General features: G+C 51.3%; 2 protein-coding genes across 2 annotated transcripts; both read left to right on the top strand.

Moving 5' to 3' along the window:
• Positions 1–589: 589 nt before the first annotated feature.
• On the top strand, positions 590–7810 carry LOC103457042 (cell cycle control protein 50A-like). The gene is made up of 7 exons (XM_008396948.3): positions 590–997; positions 1807–1926; positions 1995–2102; positions 2171–2258; positions 2333–2479; positions 6149–6355; positions 6442–7810. The coding sequence occupies exons 1-7, from the start codon at positions 743–745 to the stop codon at positions 6633–6635; spliced, it is 1119 nt and encodes a 372-aa protein (XP_008395170.1). The 5' UTR covers positions 590–742; the 3' UTR covers positions 6636–7810.
• Positions 7811–9035: 1225 nt separating this feature from the next.
• Positions 9036–10961, top strand: cox7a2b (cytochrome c oxidase subunit 7A2b). Its single transcript, XM_008396949.3, has 4 exons — positions 9036–9308; positions 9588–9677; positions 10563–10647; positions 10722–10961. Exons 1-4 carry the CDS (start codon positions 9291–9293, stop codon positions 10778–10780), a joined length of 252 nt encoding a protein of 83 aa, XP_008395171.1. The 5' UTR covers positions 9036–9290; the 3' UTR covers positions 10781–10961.
• Positions 10962–11399: the final 438 nt, after the last annotated feature.

The following is an 11399-nucleotide window of genomic DNA, read 5'->3' as shown; positions in this document are numbered from 1 at the left end:
AATTTAAATCAAGTGGCTTTTTAAGACACGTTTCGGTAAATTGAAACGAAATTAATTTAGCTATTTCATCTGACTCAAATAATCCATAAAAATGTCCAAAAACACGCATATGTATGTTAATTCATCACACAGATTATTGCTGCATATTTTGTATTTATTTTGTCGGTTTGTTACATTTTATTTCAGCAAATATTTCTTTAGTCAAGTGCAATATTTTGACAGATCATCACTGTTTAATTCAGTATGATTATTTTAGATGTTCAATGAATTAAATTTTTTTTTAATTTGATCATTTATTAGTTTAACTGCTTTATGTGTCCCATAACTGCAGCTACATTATTTATATAGTTTTGATTGACTTTAAATCATTTTTCTGAGTTTTATATTTAATTTATGGAGGAGATATAGGGGTTACAGAAAAATGAATTCTGAGATTTAAGTCAGAATTTAATTACATATATTATTTAAAGTCCATTTTAATTGATTTTATCCTCGTGTATTTTGTTATTTTAAGTTTTTAATTCCAGATTTATTAACTGCATTACCAAAACGAGCCGGAAGATGGCGCCTTTGAAACAAAACAAACACTGTCCTCGTCTAGACGGCAGGGGGCAGCACTGGTCCTAGAGAAGTAGGAGGAAGACGTTGGTGGCTGCTGTGATTTTATAACAATGCTTTAAATCCGTCAGTTTAACGGTCAACAGTTGTTTCACAAACCTCTCGCTGGAAACAACCGCTGACAATGATGGCCTCCAGCTACAAAGACGAGGACGGACACATCACCGTGTCGGGATCCGGAGCCGCGGCCGGGGGCGGAGGCGGCTCTCTGCGGAACAAGAAGCCTGAAAACACCGCTTTCAAGCAGCAGAGACTCCCGGCCTGGCAGCCCATCCTGACCGCAGGGACCGTCCTGCCAGCCTTCTTCATCATCGGCCTCATGTTCATCCCCATCGGCATCGGCCTCTACGTGACGTCCAACAACATCAAGGAGTTCGAGGTAGCCATGTTTGTTAGAGAATCAACAGAAACCGTTAATCAACCCAGTGACACGCTGTTATAGCCCAACCAGACTCCGTCCAGAAATCTGGTGTTTTAGAGACATTTCCTCCTGGCGTGTTTAAACTGCTCTCTCTGCTGGAAAGTGAACATTTGTTTCGAAGACTTGGCCCCTCCGGATGATTCCGCTAAAAGAAAAATAAAATAAAAACATAATTAACACCAAAGAAATTAGCTTTAAAAACATTTTCAACCAGACTTCGAAAATATGGCATTTTAGTGACATTTTATTCCTTTTTTTATATATATATAAAATACACCCTTTATTACAATTTCATAAAGATTTATTAAAAATAAAACGTTCTGCTTGATTCGGCATAAATAAAAATTTCAAACAGACCAAGTTTAAAAAATGTGTCAACCAGACTCCATCCAGAAATCTGCTGTTTTAGTGACATGTCTTTGGTTTGAACATTTAAAATACGGTCCTGTTCTTAATTGTATGGATCGAACCAGCTCTATTTACCGTTTCTATGGAGGATTTGACAAATAAAATGAAATAAAAACGGAATCCTTGAATAAAGCTCCATTTGTTCCGTCTTTGTAAAACATTCCCTGCATAAATATTTCTTTAGAAAGCTGAGGTCCTCTGGGTGATTTGGCAAAAGTTTAAAAGACAGACATAATTAACAGTAAAGCCAAGTTTTAAATGTTTCAACCAAACTCATTTTAGTGACGACCCAGTGCAGCTGTTGGGTTGAAACGTTTCAGATCCATGATGCTGAGCATCTAACGATGGTTTCTGTCCAGGTCGATTACACAGGAGCAGAAATGTCCAGTCCGTGCTTTACCTGCTCCCAGAACTTCAGCTGGAACAGCACCAAGCCGTGCACCTGCTCCGTCCCCTTCCACCTGGACCAGCCGTACGAAGTAAGAGCCGCTGTCTCCGGGTGACGGCCCGCTGCCGCCGGGGCCTAACCGTCTCCTTCCGCCCGCAGAGCAACGTCTTCATGTATTACGGACTCTCCAACTTCTACCAGAACCACCGGCGGTACGTCAAGTCCCGAGACGACAGCCAGCTGAACGGAAACGAGGAGTCCCTCAGGGTGAGCTGCGCTGCTCAGGACGCTCTGCTGCATCCAGCCGTTGCGTTTATTTCTCTGCCTCCCGACAGAAACCCAGTAAGGAGTGCGAGCCGTACGCCAAGCAAGGCAACAAGCCCATCGCGCCGTGCGGAGCCATCGCCAACAGCATGTTTAACGGTGACGACTCGGCCTTTCCCCGCAGAACCGCTCCACATCTCCTGCTGAATTCATGCAGTATGTTTATTTTCTAGACTCACTGGAGCTGATTTACAACGACCCAAACGGCAGCAAGGTCCAGATCCCGCTGACGGCCACGGGAATCGCCTGGTGGACGGACAAACACGTGAAGTTCAGGAATCCTGGAGCAGAAAACACCAACCTCACCGTCGCTTTCCAAGGTACCATCAGTTCCTGTAACGAGCCGAGCCGCCCGGTCCAAACCGGAGTCCGGTCCGGTCTGCTGCGGGTCCAAACCGGAGTCCAGTCTGGTCTGCTGTGGGTCCAAACCAGAGTCCGGTCCGGTCTGCTGCAGGTCCAAACCGGAGTCCGGTCTGGTCCGGTCTGCTGCGGGTCCAAACCAGAGTCCGGTCCGGTCTGCTGTGGGTCCAAACCAGAGTCCGGTCCGGTCTGCTGCGGGTCCAAACCGGAGTCCGGTCCGGTCTGCTGCGGGTCCAAACCGGAGTCCGGTCCGGTCTGCTGCGGGTCCAAACCGGAGTCCGGTCCGGTTCAAACCGAGACAGAAAAACGTTCTTATTTTGATCTCTTTGGATTCCTGAGGAATCAAAGTGGACAGAACCTGGTGATGCAATAAGTCAGTTAATCAAACCATAAAATGAGATCAATAATTTCCTTAGACAGAAATGATTGTTTTTCTCTTTCTACCAGTTTTGTTGATTTATTTTGGATATTTAAAATGTTTTCCAGTTCCAGAGTTAAATTTCATTAGAATCTAAAGTTTTTATTATTATGTCAGTTGAAAATGGCTTCAAAACAACAAAACCATCATTTATCAGAACAACTTCTGGGTCGATTTATTTATTACTGTGAGAAGCAAAGAAATAAAGTGAAATAACTCAAAGCGTAGAATATAAGAATAGATCAGACACCACCACGATAAGGTGGGCTGCCACCTTATCGTGGTGGAGGGGTTTGAGTGTCCCAATGATCCTAGGAGCTCTGCTCTCTGGGGCTTTATGCCCCTGGTAGGGTCACCCAAGGCAGACAGGTCCTAGGTGAGGAACCAGACAAAGCGCAGCCCGAAGACCCTTATGATGCACAACAACCTTGGATCTGGCGTTCCCTCGCCCGGACGCGGGTCACCGGGGCCCCACTCTGGAGCCAGGCCTGGAGGTGGGGCACGATGGCGAGCGCCTGGTGGCCGGGCTTTTACCCACGGAGCCCGGCCGGGCTCAGCCCGAAGAGGAGACGTGGGTCCCCCTTCCGATGGGCTCACCACCTGTCCGAGGGGCCAAAGGGGTCGGGTGCATTGTGCTATGGGCGGCAGCCGAGGGAGGGGACCCTGGCGGTCTGATCCTCGGCTGCAGAAGCTCTTGGGACGTGGAACGTCACCTCTCTGGTGGGGAAGGAACCGGAGCTAGTGTGCGAGGCTGAGAGGTTCCGGCTAGAAATAGTCGGCCTCACCTCGACACATGGCTCTGGTTCTGGAACCAGTCTCCTTGAGAGGGGCTGGACGTACTTCCACTCTGGAGTTGCCCACGGTGAGAGGCGCCGGGCTGGAGTGGGCATACTTGTGGCCCCCCATCTGGGCACCTGTACATGTTCCGTACCTCCATTGCCGAGGCGGCCTATCGGAGCTGCGGCCGCAAGGTTGTTGGTGCCTGTCGCGGCGGCAACCCTCGAACCCGTTGGTGGACACCTTCGGTGAGGGATGCTGTCAAGCTGAAGAAGGAGTCCTACCGGGCCTTTTTGGCCTGTGGGACTCCAGAAGCAGCTGATGGGTACCGGCGGGCGAAACGGCATGTGGCTCGGGTTGTCGCTGAGGCAAAAACTCGGGCGTGGGAGGAGTTTGGAGAGGCCATGGAGACAGACTTCCGTACGGCTTCGAGGCGATTCTTGTCCACCATCCGGCGTCTCAGGAGGGGGAAGCAGTGCAGCACCAACACTGTTTATAGTGGGGATGGTGCGCTGCTGACCTCAACTCGGGACGTTGTGGGCCGGTGGGCTGAATACTTCCAAGACCTCCTCAATCCCACCAACATGCCTTCTGTTGAGGAAGCTGAGCCTGGGGACTCTTGGTTGGGCTCTACAATCTCTGGGGACGAGGTCGCCGAGGTGGTCAAAAAGCTCCTCGGTGGCAGGGCCCCAGGGGTGGCAGGGTCCCTATGGTGGCAGGGCCCCTAGGGTGGCAGGGCCCCTAGGGTTTCAGGGCTCCGGGGGTGGATGAGATCCGCCCGGAGTTCCTTAAGGCTCTGGATGTTGCGGGGTTGTGTTGGCTAACGCGACTCTGCAATATCGCATGGACATCGGGGGCAGTTCCCCTGGACTGGCAGACTGGGGTGGTGGTCCCCCTGTTTAAAAAGGGGGACCGGAGGGTGTGCTCCAATTACAGGGGGTCACAATCTTAAGCCTCCCTGGTAAGGTCTATTCAGGGGTCCTGGAGAGGAGGATCCGTCGGATAGTCGAACCTCGGATTCAGGAAGAGCAGTGTGGTTCTGGTTCTGGTCGTGGAACACTGGACCAGCTCTACACCCTCAGCGGGGTCCTGGAGGGTGCATGGGAGTTTGCCCAACCAGTCTACATGTGTTTTGTGGACTTGGAGAAGGCGTTCGACCGTGTCCCTCGGGGGGCCCTGTGGGGGGTACTCCGGGAGTATGGGGTACCGGGCCCTTTGATACGGGCTGTCAGGTCCCTGTATGACCGGTGTCAGAGTCTGGTCCGCATTGCCGGCAGTAAGTCGGGCCTGTTTCCGGTGAGAGTTGGACTCCGCCAAGGCTGCCCTTTGTCACCGATTCTGTTCATTACTTTCATGGACAGAATCTCTGACCAGCCGAGGTGTTGATCCGTTTTGGTGGCCTTAGGATCACATCTCTGCTTTTTGCGGATGATGTGGTCCTGTTGGCTTCATCGGAACGTGATCTGCAGCTCTCACTGGAGCGGTTCGCAGCCGGGATGAGGCTCAGTGTCTCCAAATCCGAGGCCATGGTCTTGAGCCGGAAAAGGGTAGAGTGCCTTCTCCGGGTCAGGGGGGTCGTCCTGCCTCAAGTGGAGGAGTTTAAGTATCTGGGGATCTTGTTCACGAATGAGGGAAGAAGGGAGATCGACAGGCGGATTGGGGCAGCGTCTGCCGTGAAGCGGGCGCTGTACCGGTCCGTCGTGGTGAAGAGAGAGCTGAGCCAAAAAGCGAAGCTCTCGATTTACCGGTCGATCTACGTTCCCACCCTCATCTATGGTCATGAGCTTTGGGTCATGACCGAAAGAACGAGATCACGGGTACAAGCGGCCGAGATGGGTTTCCTCCTCCGCAGGGTGGCTGGGCTCTCCCTTAGAGAGAGAAGCTCGGTCATCGGGAGGGACTCAGAGTAGAGCCGCTGCTCCTCCACGTCGAGAGGAGCCAGTTGAGGCTCGGGCATCTGGTCAGGATGCCTCCTGGACGCCTCCCTGGTGAGGAGTTCAGGTCCCACCGGGAGGAGGGGAGACCCAGGACACCTGGAGGGACGATGTCTCTCTATGGGAACGCCTTGGGATTCCTGGAGGAGCTGGAAGAGGCTGGGAGGGAAGTCTGGGCCTCCTGAGGCTGCTGCCCCCGAGACCCGACCCGGATAAGATGGATGATGGATGGATGGATGGATGGATGGATGGATGGATGGATGGATCAGACACCCAGTGACCGGTTCTGACCCAGTGACCGGCCGGCCGGTTCTGACCCAGTGACCGGCCGGTTCTGACCCAGTGACCGGCTGGTTCTGACCCAGTGACCGGTTCTGACCCAGTGACCGGCCGGTTCTGACCCAGTGACCGGTTCTGACCCAGTGACCGGCCGGCCGGTTCTGACCCAGTGACCGGTTCTGCTCCAGTCGCTGTTAAAGTCTGACCTTCCTCCGGTTCAGGGACGACCCGGCCGGTGAACTGGCGCCGGCCCGTGTTCCAGCTGGACTCCGACCCGGACAACAACGGATTCATCAACGAGGATTTCATCGTGTGGATGCGGACCGCCGCCCTGCCCACGTTCCGGAAGCTGTACCGGATCATCCAGAGGCGGAGCAACGTGCATCCCACGCTGCCGTGCGGCAACTACACCCTGGAGGTGGTGTACAGTATCCTGTCAGAGGTCAGAGGTCATTGTGACTAATCCATGTTCCCAGTAGAAGCCCAGTCTTCCTCCTTAACGAGCGGATCCCAGATTATCCGGTGCGGAGCTTCGAGGGCCGGAAGCGGATGATCCTGAGCACCATCTCCTGGATGGGCGGGAAGAACCCGTTCCTGGGCATCGCCTACATCAGCGTGGGCTCCGTCTGCTTCCTGCTGGGCGTCCTGCTGCTCATCATCCACCACAAATTCGGCAACCGCAACAACCCCGCCGAGATCTCCCACTGAGGGCCGGGCCGGGCCGGAGCGGTTCTGCTGCAGCGTTGACCTTAAAATCTGCTTCTTTAGATTCCAACAGCACGGCAGAGCGAGGCGGAACCGGACAGGGAAAGAACCCCATAAGTTCTGGAGCGACCCGCCGGGTCACACACGTACCGCTCCCACTGCAGGAACCAGGTCCGGCTACCAGGACCGACCCGGGCCAGGAAGTCCAGTAGGTTCCGGTCCGACTCAGATGACCTGATGGCGCCTGCTGGTCTGAGGCTCATCAACGTCCTCAGAGCTCAGCAGAACCTCTGGGTTCTGATCCAGGAATTATCCAGGTCCATTATTTACGTTTTGCTGCCGTTTAATTTTAATTGTAGAAGAAAAAGCAGGAAAAGATCCAGAAGAACCTAAAACTGACGTAGATGATCAGAGAACAGCGATCCGTCTGAGCGGTCCTGGTCCTGGTTCTGGTCCTGGTTCTGGTCCTGGTCCTGGTTCTGGTTCCTGCGGTGGGTCTGAGCGTTGCGTTGCTGCATGTCACGGTGCTGCCGGCCTCCTGGAGCTGTCTGAAGACGTTGTTCTGGTCCTGGTCCAGGTTCTGGTCCTGGTCCAGGTTCCGGTCCAGGTTCTGGTCCAGGTTCCGGTCCTGGTCCAGGTTCCGGTCCAGGTTCTGGTTCTGGTCCAGGTTCTGGTCCTGGTCCAGGTTCCGGTCCAGGTTCTGGTGCAGGTTCTGGTCCTGGTGCATGTTCTGGTCCTAGTCCAGGTTCCGGTCCAGGTTCTGGTGCAGGTTCTGGTCCTGGTCCTGGTTCTGGTCCAGGTTCTGGTCCTGGTTCTGGTCCTGGTGCAGGTTGTGGTCCTGGTCCAGGTTCTGGTCATGGTCCTGGTCCTGGTCCTGGTTCTGGTCCTGGTTCTGGTCCTGGTGCAGGTTCTGGTCCAGGTCCAGGTTCTGGTCCTGGTCCTGGTTCTGGTCCAGGTCCTGGTTCTGGTCCTGGTCCAGGTTCTGGTCCTGGTCCTGGTCCAGGTCCTGGTCCTGGTCCAGGTTCTGGTTCTGGTCCGAATCAGACTCTGTGTCTCCTGCTGTCTCTGTGCTGCATGAACTAAAAGCCTCTTTTGTTTCATTTCTGCTCTGATGATGTTTGTTTTTAATATTATTGTTAATATTGTTGCTTTAAATCAATAAATTCTTAATTTTTAAATCATGATTGTTGTTCATTTGACTGCTCCGCACTCTGGGCTCCAACCTGGACCATCGCACTGCCTGGTCACTACCTGGTCACTACCTGGTCACTGTCTGGTCACTACCTGGTCACTACCTGGTCACTACCTGGTCACTGCCTGGTCACTACCTGGTCACTACCTGGTCACTGTCTGGTCACTGTCTGGTCACTACCTGGTCACTACCTGGTCACTGCCTGGTCACTGCCTGGTCACTGCCTGGTCACTGCCTGGTCACTACCTGGTCACTACCTGGTCACTGCCTGGTCACTGCCTGGTCACTACCTGGTCACTGCCTGGTCACTGCCTGGTCACTACCTGGTCACTGCCTGGTCACTACCTGGTCACTACCTGGTCACTGCCTGGTCACTGCCTGGTCACTACCTGGTCACTGCCTGGTCACTGCCTGGTCACTGTCTGGTCACTGTCTGGTCACTACCTGGTCACTGTCTGGTCACTGCCTGGTCACTACCTGGTCACTACCTGGTCACTGCCTGGTCACTACCTGGTCACTACCTGGTCACTGCCTGGTCACTACCTGGTCACTGTCTGGTCACTGCCTGGTCACTGTCTGGTCACTACCTGGTCACTACCTGGTCACTGCCTGGTCACTACCTGGTCACTGCCTGGTCACTGCCTGGTCACTGTCTGGTCACTGTCTGGTCACTACCTGGTCACTACCTGGTCACTGCCTGGTCACTACCTGGTCACTGTCTGGTCACTACCTGGTCACTACCTGGTCACTGCCTGGTCACTACCTGGTCACTGCCTGGTCACTGCCTGGTCACTGTCTGGTCACTGTCTGGTCACTACCTGGTCACTACCTGGTCACTGCCTGGTCACTGCCTGGTCACTACCTGGTCACTGCCTGGTCAACCAGTGGAACCAGTTCCTCTCACTGGGAAAACTTTAGCTTGAAATGCTGGGAATCAGGGCAGGAACATTTCTGAATTAAAGTCCATCTAGAGCTGAAATTAGAAAATGATCTGAAAGATTAAATCAGAAAGTAAAGCTCACGTGAAGCCGTAAAGCTCACGTGAAGCCGTAAAGCTCACGTGAAGCCGTAAAGCTCACGTGAAGCCGTTCCTCTCAGAAACGAATCAACTGGTGTTGGTTCTGATGGTTCTGGCTTCAGGACATGGAAGCCTCAACTTCAGGCCCATTGAACAGAATCTCCATTCCACGGAGGAGATCAGGCTGAGGTTCTGTTGAGGTTCTGGAAGTCCAGAAAACAATAAAACACACATGAGTATTTAATACCTTTCAATCAGAACTTTAATGCGCAGAATCTACATTTTTGGGGGGTTGGAGGTTAAACTGAACATGTAGTTTGGCTGAGTGTCCGGCAGGGGGTGGCGGAGCGCTCAAAGCGGAGAACTTCACCGAGCGAAGAAGAAGCAGCAGCTGCATCAGTTCCGGTGTCCTTGTGTTAGAATCGCGCTACCTGACGGGTCCACTAAGATGTTCAGAACCATGAATGTGAGTAGATTTGACTGGTTATTAACCTTCCGGCTTCTGGCGCCCATTTAGTTCTGACCAGTTGGATTAAAGCGGCTCAACTCAACGGCTAGTTTTAGCTTCACTTAGCTAGCCGGGGTCAGAGAGCTTCCGGACCGGCTCTAGCTGTAACAGAACCTCCTGTCAGCCTCGAACTGGTTCTGATTCTGGCCATGAACCCGGTCAAGAGGAAGTTTATCAAAATGTTGTAGCGGGTGTGTGTCTGAGTGAGTTTGACCGGTGTCCGGGTGCGTTTCCCAGGCCGTCCAGCAGATGGCGCGGCGCAGCATCTGCAGCTCTGCCCGCCGGCAGGTGGAGAACAAGGTTCCCCAGAAGCAGAAGGTGTTCCAGGTGAGCATACACCCCCACACACACCTTCATGCGTCCAGGTCCACCTTCACACACCGCTGACGTCACGCTGGGTCAGAGGTCACGCTCCAGGAAGCTAAATGAAGGTCAAATTATTGATCTGCTCAGCGGTTCTGCTGGTTTTCTGTCTTCTTTGGATCATTTATCCCCCAGAACCGAACAGAACCTCTTAATTTAATAAAGAACTGAAGGTTATTGATGATAACCCAGAACTTTTGGGGGTTTTTCAGAACCAAACCCAGTTTAGATCAGTTAAGGTGTCGACTGAAGAACTTCAACAACTGAACCAACATAAAGCTGACAGTTTTAGAGAAGAAGAAGAAGAAGACAGAACCTGTGGGTTCAAAGCAGAGAAGAAACTTCAGAACCTTTTGGGTTCTGCTGAATAAACGAGAAGTTGTAAATGTGTTCATGTGAAGTATGGTTAAAGAGTACAAATGGCCCCCTGTGATGACGTCATAGGAGCGTCAGAGCTGAGGACTGATTGTTGTCATGACGCCATGATGGAAGTTTGTTGAATCACTTTGACTCAAATCGACTCTGTTACAGAATAAAACAAGAATAAAGTTACAACGTTCTAAAATAATTCCTCCACAAAATAACGACTGGAAATAACTGTTGAGCATCTTGTGGAGTTTCTGGCAGCAGTTTTAGAAATGATGAATGTTTTAACCCGTCAGGTCCAACAGAACCAGAACCATCGAAGCTTTTCATTAAAATCACATTTTTCTCATCATTTAACAGGAGAAATATCTGGAATGTTTTTATTACATGACCTTTGATCTCTGGTCCCGTTGGTCCATGTCTAACCCGTTTGCTGACCCGGCTGCAGGTTCTGACCCGGTTTCTCTGATGGTTCTGTTGCAGGAGGATAACGGGATGCCGGTCCATTTGAAGGGCGGCAGCAGCGACGCCCTGCTGTACCGGGCCACCATGGCGCTGACCGTCCTGGGTGAGAAAAGTTCTGATCGATCCAGTCCAGAGGTCCGGTCCGGTTCTGTTCTGACGCTCCGATTCTCCCTGCAGGAGTCGGCTTCACGCTGTACGAACTGGTCAAGGCGTCGTTCCCTCAGAAGAAGGACTGACTCCGGTCCAGATCGGTGTTCTGGTTCCAGCCGGGCCCATTTGTATAGAGATGATATCCTAGAATCAGAACCGACCCGTTTCCTGCTCTCTGTGTTCTTGTTTAATGTTCTTGGAGCGATAACTTGATATTTCTGTTCACTTTAGGATCAATAAACACAAAATACTTCTGATGACCCAGAACCGCGGATCCGACCCGTTTGTTCCAGAACCAGAGCGGTCCACACACCTTTAACACTTCAATCATGTCTAAGCTTAAAATTCTGTTAAAAGCTGAATTCATTTCTGTCAGTGATTCTGGAGAATAAGAACAAAATGGGTTTTAATTTTCCCATAATTTTTTTTATTATTGTTATTTTTCAACCTTATTTATGCAAATATGACAAATAATGTTTAGGAAATGTAAAGATGCTAAGCTACAGGCTCCCAGCTGCAACATTTTTAAAAAAATTACATTTTTAATGGACCTGACCCAGAACGCTGTCATCACCATCTGACAAAATAAATATAAAATAATTTTTAATGACCTTATTAGTGATATTTTTACTCATTTTACAGACAAAATGCTTCTCAAGAAACAAAATAAATATTTAAAATAAACATAAAGTCCATCTGACGGAT

The sequence above is a fragment of the Poecilia reticulata genome, chromosome 21 (genome assembly GCF_904066995.2).
Source record: "Poecilia reticulata chromosome 21, P_reticulata-male-v2, whole genome shotgun sequence".
NCBI classification, from domain to species: domain Eukaryota; kingdom Metazoa; phylum Chordata; class Actinopteri; order Cyprinodontiformes; family Poeciliidae; genus Poecilia; species Poecilia reticulata.
The sequence above is the reverse complement of the archived record's forward strand: the minus strand, read 5'-3'. Positions and strand labels throughout refer to the sequence as shown.